At 40.0% G+C, this 19430-nt stretch overlaps 1 protein-coding gene across 1 annotated transcript in view; it reads left to right on the top strand.

Moving 5' to 3' along the window:
• Positions 1-19430, top strand: part of LOC127447162 (partitioning defective 3 homolog B-like) — a 502153-nt gene that overhangs the window by 106601 nt on the left and 376122 nt on the right. Inside the window, exon 4 of the mRNA XM_051708779.1 lies at positions 17500-17683. Coding sequence (XP_051564739.1) covers positions 17500-17683 — 184 coding nt within the window. The remainder of the gene's footprint in view (positions 1-17499; positions 17684-19430) is intronic.

Genomic DNA, 19430 nt, shown 5'->3' on the forward strand with positions numbered 1-19430 from the left:
GGCTTAAAGATTCAGTCTTTTGCTGGTATTTTCTGCATTTTGATCCCAACAGTTACCTGACAAGCCTATAGTGACTGGTAGTTGTAGTCCCACTGGCATGCCTGACTTGCTGTAGTTATTGGTTGTCCATCTCACTTGTCTCACATGCTGTAAAAAGATGCATAAAAACACCCCATCAAATTAGTCTAAAGGGACCGTTGATCTCATTGAGTGATTTTCGCTCATTGATAACAAATGAGTTTTATTGTCCTCATCTGCCCTACTGCACTTTGTGTACTTTATCAGCTTTTAATTTTCTGAAAGGTAAATGCATGCTGCGGTCCAGAGCGGTCTAACTCCTTAGATCACCCTCATTAATTCCTCAGGATCTCGGCTTGAATTCATCAGACACGTATGCAGTTTCACAGGCGGTTTGCTACTCGTCTCTTCCGGAGTTTCCCTCCCTCTCTCAGCCTGACATCATTGTCCCTTCCGCTAATGGAGTCAGTTTTGTTATTGTGCTTGACAGGTTTTGCTTCCGCTGTCACATGTAATTTGGCATCGATCTCGCATCTTTACACACCTGTACGAGTGCACCTTCCTGTGTATACTATATGTGTGCATGTGCTTCCGTTTGTGTCCTTTCCTAACTATGTGAGTAACAGACCAAAATGTAATTATTGACTGTCTGAAAATCACAACAAAATCTGCCAAAGATTGTGTCTAGTCCGCCTCCAGATTCAAAAATAGCATGTTGATGCCATCGGTGGAAAAACGCCATTGGTTCTCGAGTGTATAGTAACCGACCTTGACTCGAGGGCCAGATTATCGGTGAGTAACTTTTCTTTATGATAACTTTATGATACCTTTTATGATACTTTTTAAAAGTTTTTCTTTTATTTGACAGCTTGACAGCTTTTGGTTAATATGAACTGTCATTTAATGGCAAGAAAAACAATTCCTCAAAAATTACACCTTTGTATTTGTAAGGGGGTTCAGTGGAAAGGAGGCGGCGAGAACCGGCTTAAGAATATAAATAATAGTTTAATAATAAACTTAACCAAAAACACACAACCATAAACACACAGTACAGCTGCCTGTAATTCTCTCTCTCTCGAACCGTTGTCCCCGGCCGCCTTTATTCCTCGCACGCCCCATCAGGCTGATTGGGGACCGGGTGTGTCTCATTCCATCCCGGCCCCGCCCTCCTCAGCTCTACACTCCTCCCGGCGTTGCCTCAGGCCGGGGAGCCCCTGGCATGACGTACATCCCCCACCCTTCCTCTCCGGGGGGGGGGGCGTGCCTTACGCCCCGACTGCCGGCGGGTCATCCCCGCCTTCCTCGACCTGGGAGGAGACAGGAGGGGAAAAACAACAAAACAAAATGGCGAGGGAAAGGCCAACACAGAGCGACAGAGAGAGAGAGAGAGGAGAGAGAGAAAAAGAAACTCACCGGTTCTCTGATGCGCCGTCGCGTGGTCCTCGATCACTACTCCACCCTCTCAGGCGGACTGCAGCCGCTCCTCCCCGGGCGGACCGGAGTCAGACCTCCGACCCCCAGCAGACAGAACGCCCCTCCGTGTTCCCGGCGTCCCGTGGGGACACTCCTCCGCCCCTGGCAGCGGCCCTACCACTCCAGGCGGTCGGGGAGTCGCTTCCCTCCTCCCCCCGCGGATGGCGGTCTTCCCTCGACCCCTCCGCGTTCCCGGGGGACGGCAGGGCACTCCTCTGCCCCCGGCAGCGGCTCCCTCGCTCCAGGCGGTCGGGGAGTCCCGTCCCCACTTGCCTCGCGGACGGCGGCCGTTCCCCGCGTCCGGGTGGTCGGGCTACTCCGTCCCCCGTCGGACAGCAGCGGCGCTCCCCTGGGTGGACGGCAGTGTCGAGGACTCTGCGACGGGAATCCCTCCTCCTTCCCGGGTTTCGGCACCAGTGTAAGGGGGTTCGGTGGAAAGGAGGAGGCGAGAACCGGCTTAATAATATAAATAATAATTTAATAAATAACTTAAACAAAACACACAACTATAAACACACAGTACAGCTGTCTGTAATTCTCTCTCTCTCTCGAACTGTCGTCCCCGGCCACCTTTATCCCTCGCGTGCCCCGTCAGGCTGATTGGGGACCGGGCGTGCGTCATTCCAGCCCGGCCCCGCCCTCCTCGGCTCTACAGTATTCTACAGAAATAATTGGATAATTCTGTGTCAACTCAACCAGAGATCCCTGGTTCAAAGGATTTAGAGAGGGGAAAAAATTGTGCTTGGACCTCTAATGATGCATTCCAGAGCTTTGCAGATTTCTGAAATCCAAAAACCAGAGATAGGTGTTGCACAAACTGAAGAGCCACATTTGTCACTTAATCTTAATAATGTGTATTTTTGGTCAAAAATTTTTGACATTATTATTGTTATATAAATAAATGTACATTTCTAGTTTCAACATTATTTGTACTTAAGACCTTTGTTTTGGTGGACAAGAAAAATAGGCTTATACTATGACCCACCATTGAAAATGGGTTACATTTTGCAATTTTTGGATGGAGCCACATTAGGACAGCCTCATATCTCTGGGATTTAACCATATTAAAATGAAGATACAAAAAGGAAGGTTTGTTCTGAACCAGAATCTAAAGGGATATTAAGATATCTTTAATTCATCTGAAGTTACACGCACTTCAACTTTGGAAAAACGACACACATATGTGTTTTTTTTTTTTTTCAATTTTCTACTGAAAAAGTTTTAACAAAATCAAACATTTCTGCTGGGGATGTCTCTGACATTTGGTTGATTTGACATGGAATAATGCAACCATGTCAACTTTAATTTTATGGATGAACTCTTCATTTAAACGTCATGTGAGGTCATTAACACCTCTAGACTGTTGCACAAATAACAATCATCACCGTTTGGTGAGCGACTATGCCACTCAAACTCCAGCTGAATGAGATATCGATGAGCTCTCTGCCTCTGAACTTATGGAACTACAGGATAATTCATATTCAAACACTCTTTCTCCTTATATGAACAGCACTGTATAAATTAAGTTGTATTATGTTGTTTAAATCAGATATGTAAAATGATGGTGTCTGGTTCAGTCCTCTGCCTTTTATTGTGAAAGCTCAGACTATCTAAGGACAGAGAGAAAGAAGTGGCTATTTACCCTGTTGAGCAGTTCCACTTGATAACAGACTATTGATCCAATTTTGTAGTCTGAATGATTCACTATTGGTTCCCTGTGAAGATGGTGGTTTAGAGTTGTGTATTTCTTTGCTGTGTGGCAGTGTGAACCAGACCGGGTCCAGTGGGCTCATGATTGGATAATAGAGCTGATGGATTTAGCTCATTTGGCCAAAGTTAGTTTGGACACATTTGTTCTGCTTGTGTAAGTGCTTGTAAAGGGGTAATGCTGTGATTAAATAGCCAGGGTTAAAGTAGCCTTAGTGGCTGTGTTTACGTCTTGTCCCGTCTCACTTTCCTCATTTTAGAGTTTATCCAGTTACATCCCAAGAAACAGAATGACTTTTTCTCTTTTAATTTAGGCAAGTTTTATTAGGACTATATGGAGTTGAGACTAAAACTACATTTGCAATTGTATTAAGGAGTCTGTGTCAAAAAAGCCCACCCTAAATCTCTATGATATTCTGGTTCCTCCTTCAATTAAGCAATGACTATGGATTTTGTTTAGCCTTTTAATTTATTTTTTTGCCTGTTTTATTGTCTGCCAACCAGAAATCGGAAAGGCACACATCTCATCAAACAGCACAATTTGAGGTGTCATTCATGATGTTGGATGATTTATGCACCAAATTTGAGCAATAATAAAAGTGATTCTTGCCGTAAACACCACTAAAGAAAACTCTATTTAAACTCTATTTAATAAGGTTGTATTTTACAATAGTTAATATTAACTATTTCAATAGGAAATATAAATTTGAGACTTCCAAAAATTCCTTTTGCAAATATAATAGAATACAAGAACAGGGAGCCCTGCAACAGATGGCGTGGCCCCCACAGAGCCCTCCACTGAACATCAAGTCAGTCTGGGATGACATGAAGAGACAGAAGCAATAGAAAGAAGAACTGTGGCAAATTCTCCAAGAAGCTTGGAACATCCTATTTGCCAACAACCAAGAAAAACTGTGTCCAGGTGTACCTAAGAGAATTGGTGGTGTTTTAAAGGCAAAGGCGGTCACACAAAATATTGATTTAGCTTTTTTATGTTAACTGGACTTTGTATGAAGTTAATTGATAAACGAAAACTATTCATGGCATTATTTTTAAAGACATTCTCACTATGCAACATTTTTCACAAGTGCCTAAAACTTTTGCACAGTACTGTATATGCAAAACATATATGTTAAAAAAAAAAAAAATATATATATATATATATATATACAGGTGCATCTCAATAAATTAGAATGTCGTGGAAAAGTTCATTTATTTCAGTAATTCAACTCAAATTGTGAAACTCATGTATTAAATAAATTCAGTGCACAGAGACAAGTAGTTTAAGTCTTTGGTTCTTTTAATTGTGATGATTTTGGCTCACATTTAACAAAAACCCACCAATTCACTATCTCAAAAAATTAGAATACATCATAAGACCAATAAAAAAAAACATTTTTAGTGAATTGTTGGCCTTCTGGAAAGTATGTTCATTTACTGTATATGTACTCAATACTTGGTAGGGGCTCCTTTTGCTTTAATTACTGCCTCAATTCGGCGTGGCATGGAGGTGATCAGTTTGTGGCACTGCTGAGGTGGTATGGAAGCCCAGATTTCTTTGACAGTGGCCTTCAGCTCATCTGCATTTTTTGGTCTCTTGTTTCTCATTTTCCTCTTGACAATAACCCATAGATTCTCTATGGGGTTCAGGTCTGGTGAGTTTGCTGGCCAGTCAAGCACACCAACACCATGGTCATTTAACCAACTTTTGGTGCTTTTGGCAGTGTGGGCAGGTGCCAAATCCTGCTGGAAAATGAAATCAGCATCTTTAAAAAGCTGGTCAGCAGAAGGAAGCATGAAGTGCTCCAAAATGTCTTGGTAAACGGGTGCAGTGACTTTGGTTTTCAAAAAACACAATGGACCAACACCAGCAGATGACATTGCACCCCAAATCATCACAGACTGTGGAAACTTAACACTGGACTTCAAGCAACTTGGGCTATGAGCTTCTCCACCCTTCCTCCAGACTCTAGGACCTTGGTTTCCAAATGAAATACAAAACTTGCTCTCATCTGAAAAGAGGACTTTGGACCACTGGGCAACAGTCCAGTTCTTCTTCTCCTTAGCCCAGGTAAGACGCCTCTGACGTTGTCTGTGGTTCAGGAGTGGCTTAACAAGAGGAATATGACAACTGTAGCCAAATTCCTTGACACGTCTGTGTGTGGTGGCTCTTGATGCCTTGACCCCAGCCTCAGTCCATTCCTTGTGAAGTTCACCCAAATTCTTGAATCGATTTTGTTTGACAATCCTCATAAGGCTGCGGTTCTCTCGGTTGTGCATCTTTTTCTTCCACACTTTTTCCTTCCACTCAACTTTCTGTTAACATGCTTGGATACAGCACTCTGTGAACAGCCAGCTTCTTTGGCAATGAATGTTTGTGGCTTACCCTCCTTATGAAGGGTGTCAATGATTGTCTTCTGGACAACTGTCAGATCAGCAGTCTTCCCCATGATTGTGTAGCCTAGTGAACCAAACTGAGAGACCATTTTGAAGGCTCAGGAAACCTTTGCAGGTGTTTTGAGTTGATTAGCTGATTGGCATGTCACCATATTCTAATTTATTGAGATAGTGAATTGGTGGGTTTTTGTTAAATGTGAGCCAAAATCATCACAATTAAAAGAAACAAAGACTTAAACTACTTCAGTCTATGTGCATTGAATTTATTTAATACACGAGTTTCACAATTTGAGTTGAATTACTAAAATAAATGAACTTTTCCATGACATTCTAATTTATTGAGATGCACCTGTATATATATATATATATATATATATATATATATATATATATATATATATATATATATATATACGAGTAATAAGGGTTTATCTTTCACCCATGTTTTACATGTGTGTTTGGTATTGTGATGTGTGTGTATTTGGGAATGGTGTATGGTTGTAGTGGGTGGTTGTGTTGAAGCTGAATTGAATCTTGTTTCCTCTCATAGATGGGCACCTCTTACATGAGTTTCTCCTCAAATGCTATCCCAGCCAGTTTTATAGGAGGGCTGACATTCTGCTAGAAATAAATGAGACATCACACAGAGCCAAATAGAGAGAGAGAGCAGAAAAGATAAATATTAGTGCTAGACCCTTTGCTCTCTTTCCTGCTCTCTCTCTCTCTCTTTTCATATCCCTCCCAGGGTGAACAGATTGATGACATTTCTAAAGCCCCATGCTTTCTCCTCCCTCTGGTATGGAGGACGTGCTCCGCTCTTCTCCTGCCTCTGTGAATAAATCAAAAGCCTTCCACAGTGATCACACCCTAGCCCTTCTTCTGTGTGTGTGTGTGTGTGTGTGTGTGTGTGTATATGTGGTTGTGTGTGAGATCTGTCAGTAAAAGCAGAAGGCCTAATCATGAAAAAAAAAATTGTCTTTGGAAAGAGATGATACCAATCAGTGATGGATGGATAGATGAGGAAGTATTGGTTGAGGTGTGGATTGTGTTGAGGGCGGTGTGTAATGCTGCGTTCAAAGTTAGAGTTGAGTGCTAGATGATGTCTTACCATAAAACAATTCTGTTGTCCAAGGCTTAGAAATAGGCTTTAAAGGTGATGTAATTTTTTAAGTGTTAAGTTCTTTCTGCCATCCCAGCTTGATATTCAGAGGCAAATGTAAGTAACAATAGTGCCCGACCGATATTAGCCTTTCACCGATATATAAGTATCGGCATATATGTTTACCGATAAGCGCCGATATGAAAACTTTTTTCAGAACATATAATGCAGAAAACAATGCTTTAAAATTGGTGTCATAGCATAGTTTGTCCAGCAGAGCACGTTCCATCTCCATTGTTTACAGAGCTGACTCTGAGCTGACGGTGGCTCTGCAGACAGGGCGGAGTTGAGCTGTGTGTCTTCACGGTAAGTTGCTAACTAGTTTGTGAAATACATACTGGAAAGATAATAAACAATGACCCCATCATTTTCCCTTTTCAATATTACTAATATAACGTTAACCCTGTCCCTGACAACCATGTCACTCATGTCTGTTTGCTGTTAGCCAGCTATAGTTTGTCAGTGCAGTAAGTAATGTAGCAGATTGAAAGGTAACATCAGAGCATCTTTTTGCAGCACAGCAGACAACGGTGCGGTGGTGGATTGTGTCTGTTAAGTGTTGATTTCACGCTATGTTGTTACCTAGTTGGTGAGACACAATGCTGGAAAGTAAAATAAACAACGTCCGTCTTTTACTCTCCATGACAATGAGCTTATAGCTAACTAGCTAATCACGTAGCTACTTTCATTGCTTGTCAGCTGAGTGGAAGCTAATGAGTAAACATGAATTCACCAAACTGTTTTGTTTAGGATTCACAGTTTGGTACCCCTTTCAACCGAACAAATCCAGTCGTTGCATTTACAAAATATAATATTTAAAAGTCTGGTTTTCCACTGTTGAAAGTTTCCCTTGAACTTGTATAGCAGAAGACGGTGTAACACCGCTGCTGCTGTTTATCTTGACTAGGCAGTATTAATATAGTCAGCATTTGACTGATACTAAACAGTAATACTGATATTTATTTAGCTATTTATTTTATTTTTATTTATTCTTTATTTAAATGGTCAGCAATTGACTTATACTAAACATACAGTACTGATTAAGCTATTTATTGCATTTTTATTTATTATTTATTTTCTCAGTGTTCATTTCTAGAATTTGTTGACAATTTATAATAATAATGTCACATATTCTTTGATAAATATATTTAAGAAAGCAGCCTTCTGAGTATATTTGCATAGTCATATTGGTGCAAAATCGGTGAAATATCCACATAGAATAGGTCTGTTTTCATTCCAGCTCAAAAATTAACTATATCGGCCACCATATTGGTAATCGGTGAAGTTTCAGACATAAGTGAGTGTGTGTGTGAGAGTTAAAGCAGTGTTTTTCAACTGGTGGGTCGCGACCCAAAAGTGGGTCGCAGGTCTGTTCGGACTGGGTCGTGGACAGCAGGGAAAGAACAATGCCATGGTTCTCCCATTGAAGATATTTCGGCAGCCGCCCAAGTGATAGCCTATTTAGGACTTCCGAGGCAGATTTAATGATAATCTCGCAATCAGCTAAAGGCTTCTCATCTGCACTTTCGCATGAGTGTAACAGAACCAGCTCGCTCTAATGGTCTGCTCTTCTCTCTGGTGCGCGCGTGCAACAACCGGGCTACCCTCGATATTGCGGAGCGCAGACCTCAAAACTGACGTGACCAATTTCAATTCTAGTGAGACTTTTCTAGTTTAAAGCGTTAAGGAGGTATTCGAACCTCTCAAACAGTAGGCTGCCCTGACATGCCAAACAGCACTGAGGAGGAAAAGAGCAACACTCTGCTATGCGCTAATTTTTCATTATAACAAAACAAAAACAAACAAAATCACTTTTGTTGTCACACAACCATATACACAAGTGCAATAGTGTGTGAAATTCTTGGGTGCAGTTCCGAGCAACATAGTAGTCGTGACAGTGATGAGACATATACCAATTACAATAAACATCAGATTTACAATACAATTTAAAATCTAATATACACATAATTACACACAACACAATATACAAATAATAACATACAATGTACAGTATACAATACACACAATATAGAATACTCATTATACAATAAAAAAGTATATATAGTATATATAGAATGTACAGTAGGTTGTATTGTACTGTATTGACATTCAGGCTGTCGGTTGATAGTAAGTTGTTAAGAGAGAATATACACTATATTGCCAAAAGTATTCGCTCACCCATCCAAATAATTGAATTCAGGTGTTCCAATCACTTCCATGGCCACAGGTGTATAAAATGAAGCACCTAGGCATGCAGACTGCTTCTACAAACATTTGTGAAAGAATGGGCCGCTCTCAGGAGCTCAGTGAATTCCAGCGTGGTACTGTGATAGGATGCCACCTGTGCAATAAGTCCAGTTGTGAAATTTCCTCGCTACTAAATATTCCACAGTCAACTGTCAGTGGTATTATAACAAAGTGGAAGAGATTGGGAATGACAGCAACTCAGCCATGAAGTGGTAGGCCACGTAAAATGACAGAGCGGGGTCAGCGGATGCTGAGGCGCATAGTGCGCAGAGGTCGCCAACTTTCTGCAGAGTCAATCGCTACAGACCTCCAAAGTTCATGTGGCCTTCAGATTAGCTCAAGAACAGTGCGTAGAGAGCTTCATGGAATGGGTTTCCATGGCCGAGCAGCGGCATCCAAGCCATACATCACCAAGTGCAATGCAAAGCATCGGATGCAGTGGTGTAAAGCACGCCACCACTGGACTCTAGAGCAGTGGAGATGTGTTCTCTGGAGTGACGAATCATGCTTCTCCATCTGGCAATCTGATGGACGAGTCTGGGTTTGGCGATTGCCAGGAGAACGGTACTTGTCTGACTGCATTGTGCCAACTGTGAAGTTTGGTGGAGGGGGGATTATGGTGTGGGGTTGTTTATCAGGAGCTGGGCTTGGCCCCTTAGTTCCAGTGAAAGGAACTCTAAATGCTTCAGCATACCAAGAGATTTTGGACAATTCCATGCTCCCAACTTTGTGGGAACAGTTTGAGGATGGCCCCTTCCTGTTCCAACATGACTGCGCACCAGTGCACAAAGCAAGGTCCATAAAGACATGGATGAGCGAGTTTGGTGTGGAAGAACTTGACTGGCCTGCACAGAGTCCTGACCTCAACCCGATAGAGCACCTTTAGGATGAATTAGAGCGAAGACTGCGAGCCAGGCCTTCTCGTCCAACATCAGTGTCTGACCTCACAAATGCGCTTCTGGAAGAATGGTCAAAAATTCCCATAAACACACTCCTAAACCTTGTGGAAAGCCTTCCCAGAAGAGTTGAAGCTGTTATAGCTGCAAAGGGTGGGCCGACGTCATATTAAACCCTATGGATTAAGAATGGGATGTCACTTAAGTTCATATGCGTCTAAAGGCAGATGAGCGAATACTTTTGGCAATATAGTGTAAAATAATAATAATATAATTATGACAGTCCGGTGTGAGATATAAGAGTAAGAGTAATAAAGTGCAGTGCTGATGTATTTTGATCGTGGGAGATCAAGAGTTCAAAAGTCTGATTGCTTGGGGGAAGAAGCTGTCATGAAGTCGGCTGGTGCGGGTCCTGATGCTGCGATACCGCCTGCCTGATGGTAGCAGTGAGAACAGCCCATGGCTCGGGTGGCTGGAGTCTCAGATGATCCTCCAAGCTTTTTTCACACACCGCCTGGTATATATGTCCTGGAGGGAGAGAAGCTCATCATGTGTCTGGCAGTTCGCACCACCCTTTGCAGTGCTTTGCGGTTGTGGGCGGTACTATTGCCGTACCAGGCGGAGATGCAGCCAGTCAGGATGCTCTCTACGGTGCAGGTGTAGAACCGTGTGAGGATGTGGTGGTTCATTCCAAACTTCCTCAGCCGTCTCAGGAAGAAGAGGCGCTGATGAGCCTTCTTCACAATGGCTTCAGTGTGGATGGACCATGTGAGTTCCTCAGTGATGTGGACACCCAGGAACTTGAAGCTGCTGACTCTCTCCACTGGTGGTGGGACTGTGTTCTCTATCTCTTCTCCTGAAGTCCACCACAAGCTCCTTTGTCTTACTGACATTGAGGGAGAGGTTGTGCTCCTGACACCAGTGTGTCAGAGTGTGCACCTCCTCTCTGTAGGCTGTTTCATCATTGTCAGTGATCAGACCTACCACCGTCGTATCATCAGCAAACTTAATGATGACATTGGAGCTGTGTGTTGCCACACAGTCATGTGTGTACAGGGAATACAGGAGTGGGCTGAGAACACAGCCCTGCAGGGCTCCAGTGTTGAGGGTCAGTGATGAAGAGATGTTGCTGCCTATTCTAACCACCTTGCTTCTGCTTGACAGGAAGTCCAGGATCCAGCTGCACAGCGAGCTGTTTAAGCCCAGAGCCCAGAGTTTCTCATCAAGCTTGGAGGGCACTATGGTGTTGAATGCTGAGCTGTAGTCTACAAACAACATTCTCACATAAGTGTTCTTTTGTCCAGGTGGGAGAGAGCAGTGTGTATTGTAGATGCAATGGCATCATCAGTGGAGTGGTTGTTGCGGTAAGCAAACTGCAATGGGTCCAGTGAGGCAGAGCAGATGTAATCTCTTATTAGCCTCTAAAAGCATTTGCTGATAATGGGGGTCAGAGCAACAGGACGCCAGTCATTTAAGCAAGTGATTTTGGATTGCTTTGGTACAGGCACAATGGTGGACGTTTTGAAGCATGTGGGGACTACAGACAAAGAGAGGGAAAGGTTGAAAATGTCCGTAAAAACACCAGCCAGTTGGTTTGCGCACGCTCTGATGACACGGCCCGGAATGACGTCTGGACCCGCGGCTTTGCGGATATTCACCCGTCGGAAGGATCGGGTTACATCCGCTACAGAGACGGAGAGGGAACTAACCTCTGTAGCTTCGGCCGCGAGAGCTCTCTCCGTGAGGGCGGTGTTATTTCCCTCAAAACGAGCATAAAAAGTATTTAGCTCATCTGGGAGAGAGGCAGCAGTGTTCATGGCGGAGTTTTTATTCCCTTTAAAGTCCGTGATGATTTTAATTCCCTGGCACATGCTTCTAGAGTTGGTAGTGTTAAACTGTCCTTCAATCTTGTTCCTGTACTGACGTTTTGCTAATCTGATTTTTCGGAGGGCATAACTGGCTTGTTTATGCTCCTCCGCGTTCCCGGAATTAAAAGCGGAGGTCCGCGCATCAAGTGCTGCGCGAACATCGCTATTAATCCAAGGTTTCTGATTCGGATAGATCCGTATTGTTCTGGTCGGAACGACGTCCTCTACGCACTTTCTAATGAAACACGTTACGCTATCAGCGTAAAGCTCGATGTCGTCATCAGAGGTGGACCGGAACATTTCCCAGTCCACGTGATCAAAACAGTCTTGTAGCGTAGAGTCTGATTGGTCCGACCAGCACTGGATCGTTCTGAGGGTGGGTGCTTCCTGTTTCAGTTTCTGCCTGTAAGCGGGCAGAAGCAGAATGGAAGAGTGGTCTGATTTGCCAAATGGTGGGCGGGGGAGGGATTTGTAGCCATCCCAGAAGGGAGAATAGCAATGGTCCAAAACCCGGTCCCCTCGTGTGTTAAAACTAATGTGTTGGTGGTATTTTGGTGTGACTGATTTGAAACTGGCTTTATTAAAGTCCCCGGTCACAATGAACGCAGCCTCAGGGTGCGCGGTTTCCTGCTTGATTATAATCCTGTACAGTTCCTTGAGTGCCCGGTCTGTGTCGGCTTGTGGCGGGATGTACACAGCAGTGATAATGACCGCTGTGAATTCCCTCAGTAGCCAGAATGGTCGACACAGAAGCATGAGAAATTCCAGATCAGGAGAGCAGAAAGACTTGATAGTATGTACGTTCCTCTGATCACACCAGGATTTGTTGATCATAAAACATACACCACCACCTCTGCTTTTACCTGAGAGGTCTTTTGCTCTGTCCGCTCGGCGCACGGAGAACCCCGCGGGTTCAATGGCTGAATCTGGAATCTCAGCAGACATCCAAGTTTCTGTTAGGCAGATAATGCAGCAGTCCCTCGTCTCTCGTTGGAAAGAGATCCCCGCTTTCAGCTCGCAGAGCTTGTTATCCAGAGACTGAACATTTACTCTGATGAGAATGCCAGCTCTGTTTCCCCTTTTCCTCCTGCGTTTCCGTGGACAGGCAGCTCAGACAAAGGGCTCCGCTGGTGTGTTTGTAAACAACGGGTCGGCATTGAGGAATTTGAAGTCAGGTTTACGGTGTGTAATTGCTGAACCAATGTCCAAAAGTTTTTGTCTGTCGTAGACAATAAGGCAGACAACATCCAATACAAAAAACATAAGAATTGTAAACAAAACAAACAAAACACTACAATGTTGTGTCGGACCTCGCAACGCAGCAGCCATACTCGGCGCCATCTTGAGTCATCACCTTTACAAAATTGTTTCACGATTTTACACGAGTAAGAGTAACTATTATATTTTGACAAAATGTTATAATTTCATATGAGATAATCTAAAGGTAGAATCTATTAGAACTCATTTTATATCAACAGTGGCAGTTGTAGTTAAAGTTTCAAGATGTGTTTCAGCGAGTACTTATTTTTTCTTAAATATTATAATTTGTTATTATTTAAGACTAGCTACACTGACCTAACCATGGTAATGAGGAGCCTTTCCTCCTGTGTAATATGTATGTTCTGTTTGAATTATGTTTGAAATTAGGAAACAAACGGGGTAATAATGGGCTCATATAAGTAAATATGCTCTTCAATTTTTAAAAGGGGGGAGAGAAAACTTCCTGGTGCTTTTGTTTTTGACGTCAACAACAAAAATAATGTCACTTGATGCATGCATGTCCTTGTACTTGAAAACCATGAACAAAACTATGCAACATAAAAGGAAATGCGACCCAGGATACATTAAATACAGGTTAAGTTTTTCCTATGGTGTGTCGCCACTTGATTTCCAATGTAAAATCTGGGGCCTAAAGCAAAACCATTTGAGAACCACTGAGTTAAAGGTACAGACAGGTATATGTTAATTGTTAATAATCATAGGTCATTACTTTAAAACCTCACACAGCTGATGTTATTTTTCATTTAGTAGTTCATTTAACATGCTATGCAAACATGTAAACTAACATGCTTTAGTTATATAACATGTTATAGTTACATGCTGTTTTTTTATCATGTTTATAATTCGGTTTATTATTATATTCTGTTAGTTTTCTTATTTATTCTATTTTATTTATTTTCAAAAGGGATACTTTTTTTACACATACTTCCATTAAAAAAAAGAAAAAGATTTCAAGTTTCAATTATAATAAAGCGTTTGTTCAACCAAAAAAAAAAAAAAAAAAAAAAAAAAATGCTTTCCGTTTTCACTTCTTTAAGGGTCATTGTAACTGATAATATTAATTGTGTAATACCGTATACCATGAAACCTTGATATTTATCGTACTGTGGAAATCTCATACCGTTGCAACCCTAACCACTACACACCTGATAGTTGCAGGTGTAGCAGGTGTATTGGAAAAAACTTTGAAGAATACAAACAAGACAGAATCCTGCATGCTGCTCTTTTTTTTTTTAAACAATCTATCAGTTTACTGAAACAACGTTTTGGTCATGCGACCTTCTTCAAGTATCTTCAAGCCAAAGATGAATCACCTACAAATGTAAAATCTAGAGTGGCCAGTCAAAATTTGTTGCAAACACTCATGGCCAATTACACTATTGAAACAGGAGACAGTAGGACACTATGATTTCCACAATGTGGAATGCAAAAATAATAAAATTCAAATCGTTATATTGTGATGATTAAACCACAAAAGTCTGTGATTGAATGAAATATATATATACTGTATGTATATATATATATATATATATATACAGTATATTTACAGTCTGCATGTGCTGCACACTTAAATTAATGATCAAAATCCAAAATAAAAGATCAGTTTAACCAGACACGTGAAACTGAACAAATTGCGACAAAAATATATCACTACTATATAGTAAAATGTAATTTTCAATTTAGTAGTAGTAATAATAATTATTATTAATAATAATATATTAATAATAATTACATTATATTTAAGCAATATCTCACAAGCAAGAGTGCTTTTGTTCTGAATAATATATTTTATTAATGATTTCATTAATACTGTTTTTTGGATTTTGCTCTGAGGATCTTTATAATACAACTTCATTTGATAAAAATAATGCAATAGTATGTTGACAAGTAATTTTTCAGTTTTAATTTGATTAATTTAATTAGACAGTTTTTTGATGATAAAATTAAATTAAACATTAAAACACAGAATTCGAAATTATAAAATGAAAAACATGAAATTTGGGAAAAAATAAAACAGATTTTATTGGGCTCTATGCCAGCCAAACTTTTATACCATAAAATGACACACAGAGAGGAATTTGCCTGTGGATATTCCAAAATCAATATGTTCAGTATTCCATACAGATAAAATAAGAGGACATAATATGTACTCAATAGATAAAATAAAATATAATATAATAATTTTCATGTTATCAGCCACATCGACTGAGATATTGGGGTCTTACTAGTATAAAGAGAGAATATTTTGATGTTAGAGCTAACTGATCTCTAGTGGTGTTCCACTTGCCTTGCGGGTTGTTTGGAATGCAGTTTTCCATACTGGCAGCTGTTCAGAAAAGATGAATGAGAGAGAGATGATAATAAATGAAATTTATACAGTACAATTATTTTGTCACTTTTGTCATTTAGCCGTTCATGATCTCCCTGTCTTTTTCCTTTACTCTTACTCTCTCTCTGATCATTTGTCAATTTTATGGATGATTGAACAAAATTATAAATTTTTTCCCCATAACTCTCGCTGTAGCTCTTCACAGGTTAAATTCTGTTCAATTACCGCCCTTTTTCACATTTTCAGTCTTACAGTCTCCGTTTTTCCCCGGATGTCACACTGTGAATTGTTTGTTTATACGTTTACTCTCCCGCTGTCTCTCTCAGACAGGAAGCCTCAAGTTTTACCAGGTTTTACCAGTCCCTGACTGTGCATTCATTCACCGCATTCAGCCCTACAAACGCACACACACATGGAGTCCCCTAGAACAGCAGTGAAGCTAGTAGTCTACATGCAGAGTCAGTGACTCTGTGAATGTATATAACAGTGCTGATTAGGCCAGCGGGCCTCACACTCATACAGAACTGAGTTACGTAAATGGACGTTATTGCACAGTGAGATCAACCTCATACACACTAGCCATGCTGGGCTCCTTAGATGTCCTCTATAGCATCCTGATCCAGAAGGTATGCAGGCCAGTATCTTGCCTATTGTTTGATTGCCTTAGAAATGTTAAAGTAGTTTTCAGCTGATTATGATATTAGATCTTTGTTTTCTAGCGTGTACCAACTAATACCATATTCTTCATTATCCAATGTGGAGAGGACTATCGGAAAAAAAGACACAGTTTTCAGTTTCCTGAATCTTGCTGTGTTTATTGTCTGTGTTACTAGTCCTGACTTTTTTGATAAGCCATCAACTGATAAAAAATAAAATAAAAAATCATATAAAAATATAGCAAGCTGAAATATAGCTAGATTTAGCCTTTTAACTTAGCTTAATGCTATGCGTTTGATCTTTCTTTAACTACTTTACTGAGGTAAAGTTATTATACACAGAGGAAATGATAATTTGGTGGATGATTCAAATATTCAAGTTAGAGGTCAGCTGATAGTGGATTTTGCCAATACGATAACTAAGGTGGTGGAAAAGGCTGATAACTGATTAGTTGGCCAATAGTTTTTAAAATTGATTCATAGAATGTAAATAAAATAAAATAAAATCTTTCTTTACTATGGAGGGCAAAGACAAAGAGTCCAAAATTAATAAAATCCCAGATGCAGTTTTTTGTTCAACCAAATTCAAATAATAACCAGAACAAATGAAGATTTGGTGCATAACAAGGGACTTTTAAGTATAAACAAGCTTGAAACACACTGGGGACTCTTATTTTGAAATGAAGAAATTATGAAAAAAATTATCTGCAACTATCAACATGGATTTTTGCAGATAACTGATTGTTCCAAAAAGCAACTATAGGCACCGATTAATCGGTAAAACCTATATATCGGTCTACCTCTAGTTCAAGTATTACATGCAGGTAACATATTCTCTAATCAATTTATGTTATTGATGATAACTATTATTATTACAGGATGGTAATAATAATATGGACGCATGTGGACAATAAACGCTCAAATGTTCATGTACTCCATAAAGTGAACTATTTGGCATACGCTATATAGGGTATAGTAAATCAGTGACGAGAGTGGGTATTGGGTACAGATGTGATGTGAGTGCATCTTAATGAAGCAATAGGCTGTGCATTACAGTGATTTTACCCCAGTAAAGGGGTAATTTTGGATACAAAGCAATGGCAACGGCAATATGATATAATGTGTGTAATAACATAGTCAGTTACTCTAAGTAATACAGTTCATGAGCCCAACTGTAGTCCGTTTGTGGTTGCCTGAGGTAACATGGCACATTAATATAGAATTCATCTGATATTTGGTCACAGGTGTGCTTAATGGTTATTTTACAACTGCTTCTAACATATCTCATCCAGTCAGAATTTAGATCTGTTTTATGTCAGTTGAGTGTATCTTTGTATGGTAACGTTATTTGTCTCTAATGATGGTGATTCTGTCTGCGTGTTTATACTTGACCATCTTTCTTTTGTTGTGGTTTAGGATGTCGGTTGTGTGGTGCTCTGAATCTGATTGTGATGTGTATTTCTTACAGCTGATCGCTGTGTACGAGGAAAAGGAGGCCCAGCAGAGGGGTGCCATGAGTCCTGGGAATGGAACAGGGACAGGGAGCAGCATAACAGGACAGTCCAGCCCTGAACCCTATGACTCTGAACTCACCTGTTTCCAGCCAATCAAAGGAGGAGAAATCGAAGTCAACTCCTCTGCCCTCAAATCTAGTACGTATCCAATAGTACAAAGTGTTTCAAATCAAAGTATTTAGAGAGAAGGTAATGTATCAGCATTACAGAAACAGACTTGTGATCAAAGCTCTTTGTGTGGTTCTGAGTTAATGGTGAGTGAAATAATAGACTTTCACTATGAAAGACGATATTATATGGTATAATTGAGCCCTGTTTTAAGCTTGAAATGCTCTGACTCACTCATGTGGTCGTGAACAAATGAACGCTGTTCCCTGTGTTACAGCACTCTTTCATATTGAAAGGTAATATCACTTTTACAGTGCTCACCTTAAATGAATAGTTAACCAAAAATGAAAATTCTATCACAATTTACTCAGCCTCATGCCATTCCAAACCCATATAGTTTCTTATGTGGAACACAAAGATGAATTTTTAATGAATATCGCGGTCCGTCTTTTTTATATAAAAGTTTACAAAAGATAGTGACTCACTTTACCCAGAAGTATTATAATAGTAGCCCATGTGGCTTGTGCGTCATATTCAGAGTTATTTGAAAGTAAATGATAGGTTTTATTAAGAAATAACCCCAAATTTTAGTCATTTTTCAATGAAAAACAATTTTTTTAGCCAACCTCTCTGACTGATACCTTTAATAAAATTTGTCTGGAAAATTGTACAATGAGAAAATCATTACTGCTGAGAATTAAGAAAGTTTTCTATTGTGATATATCGCTTTTTTCATTTATTTTGTGAAGGACATTAGAGTTTAAACAGATCAGGACTTGAGGAGACTGTTTTTTTTTTTTTTTTCTTTTATTATTTTATTATTTTATATATTTACATACACTACCGCTCAAAAGTTTTGAAACACTTGACTGAAATGTTTCTCATAATCTTAAAAATCTTTTGATCTGAAGGCGTATGATTAAATGTTTGAAATTAGTTTTGTAGACAAAAATATAATTGTGCCACCATATTCATTTATTTCATTATAAAACTCAAATTTAATAAAAAAAAAAAAAAAAGAAAAAAACATTTTTGAAATTGATGACTTGGACCGAATAATAAAGAAAAGCAGCCAATAAGTGCCCAGCATATAGATGGGAACTCCTTCAATACTGTTTAAAAAGTATCCCAGGGTGATACCTCAAGAAGTTGGTTAAGAAAATGTCAAGAGTACATGTCTGCAAATTCTAAGCAAAGGGTGACTACTTTGAAGATGCTAAAATATAACACAGTTTTGATTTATTTTGGATTTTGTTTAGTCACAACATAATTCCCATAGTTCCATTGATGTTATTCCATAGTTTTGATGACTTTACTATTATTCTAAATGTGAAAAAAAAATTATAATAAAGAATGAGTAAGTGTTTCAAAACTTTTGACCGGTAGTTTATATATTTTTTTTAAATCTGGGCTTGTTTCACCTCTGCTTGATGTCATGCACACCTCCAGTACAGAAAACACACTCCTATTTCATCCAAATGTCAGAGAGTGCGTGTGATTTAGAACATGTTTACACACCAAAATTAAACCTTTGGTAAAATAAGCTAGGGAATTGTGTGTATATTTGTACGTAAGTGTGAGTTCTTTGTGTCTCCTTGTGAGTCTGGCCTGTTGTGTTTTAGGTTTCGTTGTAAAGATAGACATGTGGGCTTGTAATGTTCAGTGTGCTGGAAAAGTGGCTTTTTTTTCTCCTTGAGCCAGACATTTCTGGGAAGTGCTCGAGTTTCTGTGTCTCTACATCAAGGTGGAGATGTCAGTTAAATGAGTGATCTTTTCC

The sequence above is a fragment of the Myxocyprinus asiaticus genome, chromosome 10, assembly GCF_019703515.2.
Source record: "Myxocyprinus asiaticus isolate MX2 ecotype Aquarium Trade chromosome 10, UBuf_Myxa_2, whole genome shotgun sequence".
Lineage (NCBI taxonomy): Eukaryota > Metazoa > Chordata > Actinopteri > Cypriniformes > Catostomidae > Myxocyprinus > Myxocyprinus asiaticus.